General features: G+C 42.7%; 1 protein-coding gene across 2 annotated transcripts in view; it reads left to right on the top strand.

Annotated features, from left to right (window-relative positions):
* The window catches only part of chrm2a (cholinergic receptor, muscarinic 2a), a 68,319-nt gene extending 58,307 nt beyond the window's left edge, over positions 1 to 10,012 (top strand). For both annotated transcript variants that reach the window (XM_047575897.1, XM_047575898.1), the window contains exon 3: positions 6,285 to 10,012. In XM_047575897.1, the coding sequence (XP_047431853.1) occupies positions 6,326 to 7,831 (1,506 nt within the window). In that variant the 5' untranslated portion in view covers positions 6,285 to 6,325 and the 3' untranslated portion in view covers positions 7,832 to 10,012. The remainder of the gene's footprint in view (positions 1 to 6,284) is intronic.
* The last annotated feature ends 2,088 nt before the right edge of the window (positions 10,013 to 12,100 follow it).

Below are 12,100 nucleotides of genomic sequence, written 5' to 3'. Positions count from 1 at the left end.
TTGTGGCAGCTGCACTGAGACAGAGAGTATGTTATGTTCTTAGCAAGAGATGCATGCTTTGTCCATGGCATTCAGGCTCCTCCCAGATTTCCAGTTGTTGCCAAATCATTGGACATAATTTGAAAGAGCACCCAAAGAGTGGATAGTGTTCACCTTCAGGATTTCATGTCTATGTTCTTTTGATCTTTTTCTATGACATTCATCAAAAACCGTTGAGTAGGTTGGATTTAAAGAATTGTTATGTACACCGATCCAGCATAACATTATGACCACTGACAGGTTCTGCTGGGAAACCTTTGGACGTGGCATGCGTGTGGATGTTACTTAGATGTGTACCAACCATCTAGACCAGACCAGGCACCCCCATCCCATAGCAATGACACTTCTTGATGGCAGCAGCCACCCCAGCCAACAGGCTGCAGTCTGACACAGGCACTCACACATAAAAAACATTTAGAAACAACTCAAAAAACATGGACAGCACCAGATCCAAAACTGACCAAATATCTTTGAGATGATCCAGAGGCTCCACCCCTGAACCTATTGGACCTAAAGCCCTCCCACTAACAACATCCTGTTTCCAGACACCACAGGACACCCTCAGAAGGCCCACGTCCATTCTCTGATGAGTCACAACAGTTTTGGAGGCACAAAGGGGACCTACGCAATATTATCGTGTTATGCCTGATTGGTGTATCTCTAATTCTGAGATTTAAGTACTGTGCTTTAAAACCATGGAATGATTCCATAAGTATATGGGTAATATGCACCTTGACTCAAAGGATTTGGGGTCTCCTCTGAACCTCCAACCTTTAGAAGCTTTAGAAAGTTAAAAACTCAAAATCAAAGGCAGAACATGAAGATAAGAAGTCAAATCAGGCTTCAAACTTGACTTGACTCGGTTAAGAGGACGCAGGGCTGTCAGTTTCCTTGGTTGTCCGTTGGCTAACCTTTATCAACAGCCAAGGCATCTGGTTCGGGGCTGAAAAAATAAAACTGCGGAGGGAAGCAGCCAAAAATGACGTTCTCCAGAGAGCGTCTAGACTCAGGCTTTAAGCTGGAGCACTGCTCTTAAGTTAAAAGGAGCGAGTAGTCATGACCTGATCCCACTAGGGGATCCCCTGTGGAGGTCTCTGCTGTGTCCTCTTCCAAGTTGACATCCTGGAGGATACGCTAGAGGGATTTCATGTAATTTCAGCACAGGGAGGATTCTAAGATTACCCAGGTAGAGCTCAGGTTTGTTGGGGCCTGCTTCATTTTGCCCAAGGACACCATGATCTGACAATAAATGACTGAAAACGGATGGATAAATGGCTTTGATCTGGCGCAGTCTAAATATTTACACCAAATCTCTACAGGCATCTGTCAAGTTCTATAACTCACAGTCTGATGCCCCTGAGACAGTGGAAAGAGCTCGAGGAAATGAATGCAAATTTGTAATTATACTCCAGCTCAAGATTCGGAGCCATGTTTCATCAAAACACAGAGGTGGTGCGTTGCTTCGATGGTTATCGCAACAGTTTTCATTTCCTGCTAAACAATTTTTTATTTATTTTCCCCCCAAATATTTGTATTCATTTATGTATCCGTGTGTGTCTCCGGTCTTTGTCGGTATCCCTGTGTGAATGACAGCCCTGCTGGAGAGAAGTTTACACACACACTTGGGATAAAATGAGCCAATATTTACCGAAGTAGGAACTTGCCATCGCAGTAGATTCCAAAAGGATGTAGCAGAGTGCCTCAGTGGAGGGAGGAAAAAAAATCCTTTTTATTTATTTATTTTTCAATGTCTGGCCATTGATATGAACCAGATTAACCAGCTTGCGTTTACAATTGTGAAGCCCTGATCTTGGGATGAACAAGTGGAGAATTTTTTTTTTTTTTTAGTTTTTGTAATATCACACTGAGAGGTCTGGCTCTGGCTCTACACCCCCAGTGGATGGGTTTTACTGCAGCAATGATGGGTTTTGCATTCCAGTCATGCTCCTGTGCAAACGGCAAGTAAACGAAGGCCTAACCCCGCACGCTTCCATGGAGAGGGCCAGCAATGAAAATACATGTAATCATCGAAAGCAGGCGGCAGGTGCTCCGGGTTTTGCTCGGGATCAGTGCTCACAGATGGGGACGGGGAATCTTGACACTTGGGGAAGAAGTCAAATGCAACGGTTTAAGAGAGAGTGCACAGCAGCACAGTAGGAAATAATGTTTCTGAGATTTATGCTCGAAGAAGCTACCTCAACAGAAAATCCCTCACCTGTTTGTCTGTCCCTGGCAAAACCGGTGACCTGTGTAAGTGATTATTTAGTTTCAGATAATAAAAGGAGAAGGAAATAAGGAAAGGTGCAGCAGAAACAACAGTTTTCTAAACAATTTTTTGCTCTGTGGTCATTTGGTCAGACTGGACCTCATCCCATAAGACAAAATGGGCACAGAAGCTGTGGGGAAAAAGTTGGCCCTCTCGGTATCCCACAGGGCATAGGCAATTTTCAGCTCTAGTGAGCCAGCTCGAGGAATACCTAAGTGTGAACACAGAACAATACTCAAGCTCATTTATTCACGTCTGGCAGCAACAGACTTGTCACATCCAAGTTTAAGGACGGTGAAGACTGACGCCAAACCTATTTTATGTATTACTCCAAGTGTGGTATGTTAATCTGTGCAGACGTGTGATGAGGAGCAAAAAAAATATTCTGAATATTCATCTCTCTTGGGATGATAATAATGGATGTGTCACTCACGCTCTGATTGGGCTCTGTCAGATGCACTTGCACCGACTGCAGTAGTGCTGAGTGTTGCCGGTGAGCTACATGATTGATAGCTATGCTAAGAGTGCCGCTGCTGTTCTCCCCAGGCGACGGCAATTGCGCTCCAGCTCAGCAGGCTACGGCTTCGGCGACCGAGATGTCGTTATCCCGTTCAGTGCAACTTTTCTTCAGATGAAATGAAGACGTTTAATCAAGAATCCTATCAGCAACATGTGAGACTCCAACCTGAGTTTAGAAATAACAGCCCATTACTGCCTGTCCTTGGAGGACCTTCTGTAGGACGTTAGTGTTAACATGACACATGGTATATTGTGAATGGCTGGCAGCTTTAAAATCAAGTCTAGGCTCCCCTGATCCTTTTTTTTCTTCTTCTCCTTCTTTTGAAACCCACGGCTGTCCACACTGAGCTTAAAAGGGATTTGAGTATCTTTAGTAGTGCAGCTTTGGCTGAGTTGTTGCAGAGATTTCAGGTGTGGGACGAGGCTTATGGCAGCTGGAGGTGGACAAAGAGCAGCCATGGGAGTTAACTGCCTCCACTGTGCTATGACCATCTATACTCATCCACTTTATTTCTCTAATCCACTAGGCTCAAGTGAGCCACAAGTGTGTCCCATTTGTATTGTTAGTGTTTTTGAATGTAAATCGGAGGACTTAAACATTTTATGGGGATTAGCCCAGCTTAGCTCCATGCCTAATGCAATGATTAGGGATTTCTGGCACAGCTGATAAGTGAGTTTTCACTAGTTACTCAGCAACTTGGCTCAACGGTTAAAGAACTGATGCCAGAATGACAAAATTTAGGACAAGACTGCTTTTGCAGAAGCATCATCAAGAAAATGGATAAGTTTGGATATTTGATGAAGTCAACTGACGGTATCTACCTAACCCTAACCCAAATGTTGTTTATTTAAGACCTGAACATCCTCCTATGGATAAATAAAACAAAACAATCCTTGTGGTATTTGGATTACCGTAACTCACCATTGTTGCTGAACACGAAGTTGGGATTTCTGGGGGGAAAAAAGTTGCCATTACAGTAATGATGATGAACCATTGCTGTTGGCTGCAGGTTGGGGGGAGCAGTGAAGTTGGTTATACCCTTGAGATGTCACAAAGCACGATTTACCAGTGTTCAGCCGCACTTTGAATTTTGTCAATAGCGCCATCCATTTTGAGTTGAGTGCTTTAATGGAGATCGGTTCTGAAGGGTTAATTATGTTTATGAAGTTTGTCTGAATGACTGACCCCAGAAAGGAATACATCTTCACAAGTGGGTGAACATTCGAATAGATTTCTATCTCCACGTGCTGTCTGGACAAGGCTAACTGGCCGTCTCTAGTGGGTTTTAGTCAAATTGCCTTGATTTGTACTCACTTCAATGTCACAAGTGCCAATCGGACAGCGTATTGATCTTTCTTTTAAGCAACAGAATGGTCCTTACCTTTGATTTCACGGCTGAAATACTGTTGAGTAGTGCAAAATGGGGATGTCGAGGAAAAGAATTGAAGCAGTGCTGATATTAGGAGAGATGCCGTTTGTCTGCTCATCATCTTGAATACATAAATATCAAAGCATGAGTAGATTTGCAGAACGGAGCAGCATTTTCAAAATCAAAGCAAGGCCTACAACACAGGCACATGTTTAGGGTTAAAAACGAGAACTAGTGAGTCACATGGGGATCAAAAGAATTTTATAGTGCCGTGTGAAGGGAAGGGAAGTTGCAAATGGACTTTTGAAGATAAAATGGCAGCTCTGTTTTGTCAATAATTCTTTTTAAAGTTTTTTTTTTTTTACTTTTATTTTCTTGACCTCCTGCTAATATTGATTGTTTGTGGTGTATAATTACATTTTTCCTGCTATTCTTTTTGAGAATGCATGTTTTAGTTTTAACGGCGCGCTCACAGTTTGATCCGTCAGCTGTAAATGGGAGGGTTTGGAAACAGAAAGCAGAAGAAAATGAAAAGACGGTCATTTAAGCCTCAAGCTAGTCATAAGGCATTATGTGGTCTAAAGCGTATCCATCAAAGTGGATGGGCAGACAAAAGCCGAGAAAATGGTCCTGCTTTTAAGGTTCTTTTAAGGGGGGAAAAAAAATGTTGATAGCAGTGGAGAATGCTCATGCTTTGACATGACAGCCCAGCAACACATTTCTCCAGGTAGAAACTCATGTGATCCACAAAATGCTGTTTTATTTTAACCTTGCAGGTCGGGTAGATATTGCAGGCTTAAAGTGGCACACTTGAAAACCACTATGCTACTACACACCAATTGGCCACAACATTACGACGACTGACAGGAGAAGTAAATAACATTGAGCGACTTGTCAGATGTTCTGCTGGTAAATGCTTGGATGTGGCATTCATTTGTGTGGATGTTTAGATATGTACCACCCACCTCGACCAGACCAGACCCCATAGAAATGACACTACTCGATAGTAGCAGCAACCCCCTGCACATGCACTCAAATGTTCTAGGAACAACTCAAAAGACCTACCCAATATTAGGAAGGAAGTCATAATGTTCTCATCATTTTGAACTAAATGTCATTGGCGAAATTGGATAGTAAAACCTCAAGAAGAAATTACACCTGATGGGTTAATAGACTGCTTCCTACTGCCATGACTTCACATTAAAACGTTTAAAAAAAGAAAAGTAGTTGCAGCAAGTCCAATGAGTTTGTCATAGAACCAAGTGTCGATATATTAACCAGGATGGAAATTTTGGCATCAAAAGACTTCATTATTTAAATGACTATAGTTGTGCCCTGAGGTAACTAAATGTTACTGTGATATCCTCATCTCTCCTGTTCCATATATTTAATTTTTCATCAACCATTCATGCACAATTAGATTGTACCATCCATTTTAGTTGTTTTTTTAATTATCCATTACTAAGCAGGTGTCTAATGGGTAGGTGTTATTCGTGTACTGATTATGAAAAGTGTATGTGGCAGATATCTGAGCTTCTAATTACCCAGCTAATTGGTGTACAGCCAAAATTATCACTGTTATTTGATGAATTGCTTTTAGACGGAGCTCAAAATTGGTGTAAAACAAAAGGTCGTAGTGTTCATGGTGTTGTTTCGGTGAAACGTGCATTTATTTTTGCAACCTATCTCCGATCGCACATTGAAAGACAGCATCGCATCTGCTGAATAGTTTTAACTGAATGCGCCCGCAACTAATAAATACGTGTTATATTAAACGCGCCAGATGCCACACAGCCATTTGGTATTTTAATTCAGACAATTATATTTCTGCTCTCCTGTGTTTTTAGATTATTTAAAACACAAAATCAATTCTCTTTTGTGTATTTTGAGCAAATACTTGCTAAGCTGGGAAAGGGAGAGGATTGAAAGTTTCTTTCTGAAATGAGAAAACGAGTGAAGTATTCCCACATTAGAGAAACGTGCGTCGTATCTTTAATTCAAAATCCTCCAGATGACTAATAAGCCGAGGCTGTCACAGTCATGTTTTGCAATTTATTACAACATTTCTTTTCTCTTTTGTTCTCTCGTAGGTTCCATCTGAGTAGGAGGTGGCAACAATAGACCAAATGCCATGGATGTATTCAATTTCACATACTGGAATGCCTCTGAAGGCAATGAGACAGAAGTTGTGGAAGAGAGCAAAAGCGCCTACAAGACCGTGGAGGTGGTGTTCATCGTGTTGGTGGCTGGTTCCCTCAGCTTGGTCACAGTTATTGGGAATATCCTGGTCATGCTTTCCATCAAAGTCAACAGGAACCTACAGACTGTCAACAATTATTTTTTATTCAGCCTTGCATGTGCGGACCTAATTATTGGACTGTGCTCTATGAACTTATACACAGTCTACATAGTAATAGGCTACTGGCCTCTGGGGCCAGTGGTGTGCGACCTGTGGTTGGCCTTGGACTATGTTGTCAGCAATGCGTCTGTCATGAATCTTCTCATCATAAGCTTTGACAGATACTTCTGCGTCACCAAGCCCCTCAGCTATCCTGTCAAACGGACCACCAAAATGGCGGGCATGATGATCGCTGCCGCCTGGGTTCTGTCTTTCATCCTCTGGGCGCCCGCCATTCTCTTCTGGCAGTTCATTGTCGGCGGCCGGACAGTGCCTGAGAAGGAGTGCTACATCCAGTTCTTTTCCAACGCTGCTGTCACTTTTGGCACAGCCATCGCGGCCTTTTACCTGCCCGTCATTATCATGATCCAGCTGTACTGGCAGATCTCCAGAGCGAGCAAGAGCCGTGTCAAGAAAGATAACCGCAAGCCGTCGGGGGTGAACCCAGAGCCTCTGTCACCGGTCCAGAGGAGAAACACACCAAAACCCAACAATAATAACGTACCGGGGGCGGATGCGGGGCATTCCCAGAGCCAGAATGCAGAGGATGGCGCCAACCAGCATGATGGGAAACTTCAAAATGGCAAAGGACCTTCCACCACCACGGCCGAGGGAGAAACCGAAGGCGAAGACGTGGCGAGAGAGAACTGCGCTCCCGGAGAGGAGAAGGAGAGCTCCAATGACTCGACGTCCGGCAGCGCGGCCGCTTCCAACCAGAAGGACGAGGAACCGGCGCCGTCCGCGGCCAACTCCAGCGCCGAGGCAAGCCAGCCGCTTCCTCGTCAGCGGGCCAAAGCAGGGGGCTCCAAGCTGACCTGCATCAAGATCAAGACTAAATCCCCGAAAGGTGACTGCTACACACCTTCCAACGCCACCGTCGAGATCGTCCCGACCTCAGAGCGGCAGAATCACGTGGCCCGGAAGATTGTGAAGATGACCAAGCAGCCCCCGAACAAGAAGAAGAAAGCGGCGCCGTCGCGGGAGAAGAAGGTTACCCGCACCATAATGGCCATCCTGGTAGCTTTTGTGGCCACCTGGACTCCTTATAATGTAATGGTGCTCATTAACACCTTTTGCTCCAGCTGCATTCCCAACACCGTGTGGACTATTGGTTACTGGCTGTGCTACATCAACAGCACCATCAATCCAGCCTGCTACGCCCTGTGCAATGTCACGTTCAAAAAGACATTCAAACACCTTCTCCTCTGCCAATACAAAAATATTAGGTCTGCCAGATAAATACGGGCCGCTTGGGAGGAAGCACAGATGTATGAGTTACCTGTGTGTTTGCCATCCATGTGCATGTGTGTCTGTGAAAGAGGTTCGTAAGCATGATAAATACCGCAAGAGTACATTTTTCCAAATCACTTTCCACCGTTTCATGATCACTTATCCAATTCCTCTCAATGACCGGTTGTAGCACTTTACACAAATTCAACTGGAGCCAGTTGCATTGAGATTTGTTGGAGCTGGAGCAGCATAGATGAGGGAGGTTGTGAAAAATTTAGTGTTATTGAGAGCGGTGTGCTCCCCAAAAAAATTAATTAATTAAGAAAAAAAAGAAAGTAAAGCAAAGGGAGGGGACACACAGCAACACCAAGCTGATTAAAAAAAATGCACAAAGTTAAAGAGCAGTGGAACATCTGCACTGTGCGAATAAAAACACAAGAAATCGACAACTTGGGAAAATAGGGCTGTCTGAATTTACAAACCTCACAAGGTTGAAGTTCAGTGAAGATACCTGTAGATAGCTGTACATATCGGTGTATATTCAATCACGCCCCTCCACCCGTCTTCTTTCCAACCATGGCACATCCAACCAGCAACATGTAAAATGAATTGGGGCATTTTGGCGTAGACTGCTTCCAATACGGTCACGCCACAGCTGGAAGCTATCCCATCTGAGGACGAGGCTCTACGGGAATGAGTTTCCATCAATACTTAATAGATATATTCATACATTCAATCTGCACTTGTCAACTTTGCACACCACTAGTGGTTATAAATAATTTTGAGCTTAAAATGTCAATTTAGTTAAGGTCAGATATGTTTTTTTATATATATATATAATATCTGCCTTTCACACCAAAGCAGTGAAAAAGAGAAAAATAAGTATTTTATTTGTTATTTTGGCTGCAAAAACTTTATTTGGACCAATTGGATGATTCTACATCTACAGTGGAACCCCCTCATTTGAAAGACCTAGTCAACACAGCTCATTAGCTTAGCATAGCATGTGCATTTCTTCATTTCTTTATTGTAGCATATAAACAAACGGAAACAATTACCTGGCTCTGTTCTAGATGAAAAAAAAATAAAATCCACCTGCCCGCACCTCTGAGGCCGGAGATATACTCGCTTTTGACTACATGTTTGCATCATGGCCGCCTTTTTTGGCGCGCACATGTGATTCAGGCGGCGGCACGAGGATTTGATATGTGGCGAGTTTTAAAGAAAAGCTTACACACCAAAGTGACACAACCCACACCCATGCAGTTCAGAACGCGGGGGCGCCGTGTGAACTGCCTGAACATGTGACTTGGAAGCGAGCGTATCTCCAGCCTAACACGCATTTAACCTGTACAAAAACTTAATACTTATTTTTTGTTTTTCTTTCGTCTTAGAGCAAAGATCTTCATGAAATCTGGGGAAGTCCCCTTGCAAAACCTTCATTTTCCACATTCACTATTTTGCGTGGATTCCTACATTTTTAATTCCTGTATACAACCTGCCATGTATCATCACAGAGAAATAGCTGTAATAGCTGCAAGGAAAATAAATCGGATCAAATAACAACAGCTATGATTTAAAGAGGTGGTGGTGGGAGTTGGATGGGGGGGGGGCGTAGTATGAGATTGTTCAGTCGCAATCTTTGATTTGCCATCTCCAGAAAACACATCACCAGCTACGGCTTCTCCCGCTGACAGGATGTCAGATGTTTATTTCATGGAGGCTATTAAGATATTTATGGTTCCTGTCATGTTTCTTTTTTTCACCCCTGCGAAGAACCCTCCCACTCAGTGCGTGAAACAGGTGGTTGGAGCTCAGAGCTGTCCTTTATTATAGTCTTGTGTGTGTGTGTGTGTGTGGATGAGTGGGAGACTTCATTTGATCCTGATGATTAGTGGATTAATGTCACGGTGTGTTCTGTACTCTACTGTACAGATGAGTACAGAACACACCTGTGAAGACCTGTGTGCGCGTGTGTGTATATGTGGGTGTACATGCTGATGGGTGTTTGTGCGCTCCAAGAGTGGAGTTTACTTCAGATCACAGGTGACCGCCTCGTGATTTAAAAAAGGGCTATTTCTGTGTCTTTACGCGTTTCTGTAATTCATTCACACATTTTACATTTTCAGTAGATTAATTCAATTAATTTTTTTCTGTGGAATTAAAGTATTTATTATAATGAAAGAAGGCGAAAATATTAATTTACTGTAAGGCGTGTTCCGCGTATTCATGCATGTCATCCATCATTTCAGCCCATTCTCGGTTACAGTAATTGTATGCTCGCCGGTTGGAGTGATGAATATGCATGAGCATTTGCCATCAGGAGGCTGCCACTGAGGCCGGTAGGGGGGCTTTGCGAGAGGACTACGCCTGCACTGAATAGCTCCTCAAGGCTGTCTCTTTTTTTTTTTTTTTTTTTTTTTTTTTTTAAAAAAGACGGAGATCTGGGACAGATGCTATAATGAAAACTCACCGGGAGGCTGATCAGATTACGGGACGATGTGGAACACCTACATTTGAGATTAAAGATTGCCCATTACACGCTCAGCTTGCGCCCGCCGGTGTCCCACTTAGTGCTACGCTCGGTGTCTGATCCTGCTACTCAAAGTCTTGTAAGGTCACGAACGTCACGTGTGCGTTCGTCAGTTTGCTTTATGATTCATTCAGATATTCTCTCCTGTGACATTTCACTGATGCACGTGCAGAGCTACAATATAATAATATAATAATCAACAATTTAAACTGAATTTTACTTTAAGATGTGCACCACTTATCCAGACTGCAGCAGCATTGGCCATTCCTATACTATTGTGCTCAAATCTTAACCTCTAATAGAGTGATTTAAACTTCAGTGGCTGCAAAGACATTCAAACAAAGTTAACTTATTTACTTAGTGCTTAAATTAACAATAATGTGCGACATACTATATATATCAGGGTTGATCCTATCTGGCCCAAATCTTTGCAAATTTCAAAAAAATAAATAAAAATAAACAAATAAAAGTTGTTGCTATTCCTAACTTGGCCGCTAGGGGATGCACTGTGACCCATAACATCAGAGCTGTATATTAGAGAGAGTCTGGCCAACTGTGTCTCCTGTGTTCATCCATCACCGTTCAAAGTTTGAAATTACTCAGAAAACTCAGAAATAATGAAACTTTCCTGTTATTTAGTATCATTAGCATTTAGTCATTATAGCATTAGCATGCTAGCCATAATAACTTAGTAGTGAACGAGGCAAAGTTATGTGTCAATTAAATTTGTCTGTCTACATGGACATAAATTACATGCAAACATGGGTTTCACAGTATATATGACGCTAGCTGCTATTTTTCTAAGCCTTTAGTCTAGATAACTAGCTAGCATGAGGCTAGCATAAGGCTAAGTTAACTTCAAACCTCATTCATTTGTAAAGCGGTGTTGGGTGTTTTTGAGATCAATGTTCGCATTAATGATGGATGACTTTATTTTTTCGCTATAAAATCTTAACAACATCAAAGAGAGACATTGACATTTATCTCATCACATAACAGGGAGAAATTAGTTGACATCCAGTTCTTCCTTTTAATCTTACGCTCATATAAATTCCTCCGTTTTGTTCACGGGGGAAACTCCACCGTTTCTCCCGTGAATCCTGTGCTGGAGCCTTTATTCTCTGTTATTGCCACTTCTCTATGGGTGAATATTGGTTAGATGTAGCAAAAATGGTGCCCATGAAACACGTGACCACCTCAGAACCAATCGGCATAGAGGGATAGCTCAGACGGTCCATTCCCTAGTTGTTCAGACTCTCTCTAATATACGATTCTGCAAAACATAACAGCAGATGGCGGCAATGTGCTGGAATTGTAGAAATTTCCAGGTATTTCAGTAATTTACTACTTCGCACCAAATCAAAAGGAATAAAGTGTAAATGTTAGGCTGATTAAAATGTTTTTGGGGCTATTGATTGAACAACATGCTCTCATCGACAGTCTCAGGTGGCGTAAGGAGAAAAGCAGCACATCAATAGCCTTCTAGGATTAATCCATAGTTTCCTGCACCAGGTGCTACAGACAGACTCTCACGGTGGCTTTCACCTGATTTAACGGAGAGCGCTAGGTGTGTGTTTGGTTAAAACGGATGAGTTTAAACGGATGCAGTTTAAAGTTTCGAGACAACTCGGCAACAAAGAAGTCAGATCACGTAAAAAAGCAAAAAAAAAACAAAAAAACGTAGGGTAGTTTTGAGTTTGTGTTTGGATGTTCAACAACATCTGAACTCTAGTGGTGAAACGTAA

Source organism: Mugil cephalus, chromosome 22 (genome assembly GCF_022458985.1).
Source record: "Mugil cephalus isolate CIBA_MC_2020 chromosome 22, CIBA_Mcephalus_1.1, whole genome shotgun sequence".
In the NCBI taxonomy this organism is placed as follows: domain Eukaryota; kingdom Metazoa; phylum Chordata; class Actinopteri; order Mugiliformes; family Mugilidae; genus Mugil; species Mugil cephalus.
The sequence above is the reverse complement of the archived record's forward strand: the minus strand, read 5'-3'. Positions and strand labels throughout refer to the sequence as shown.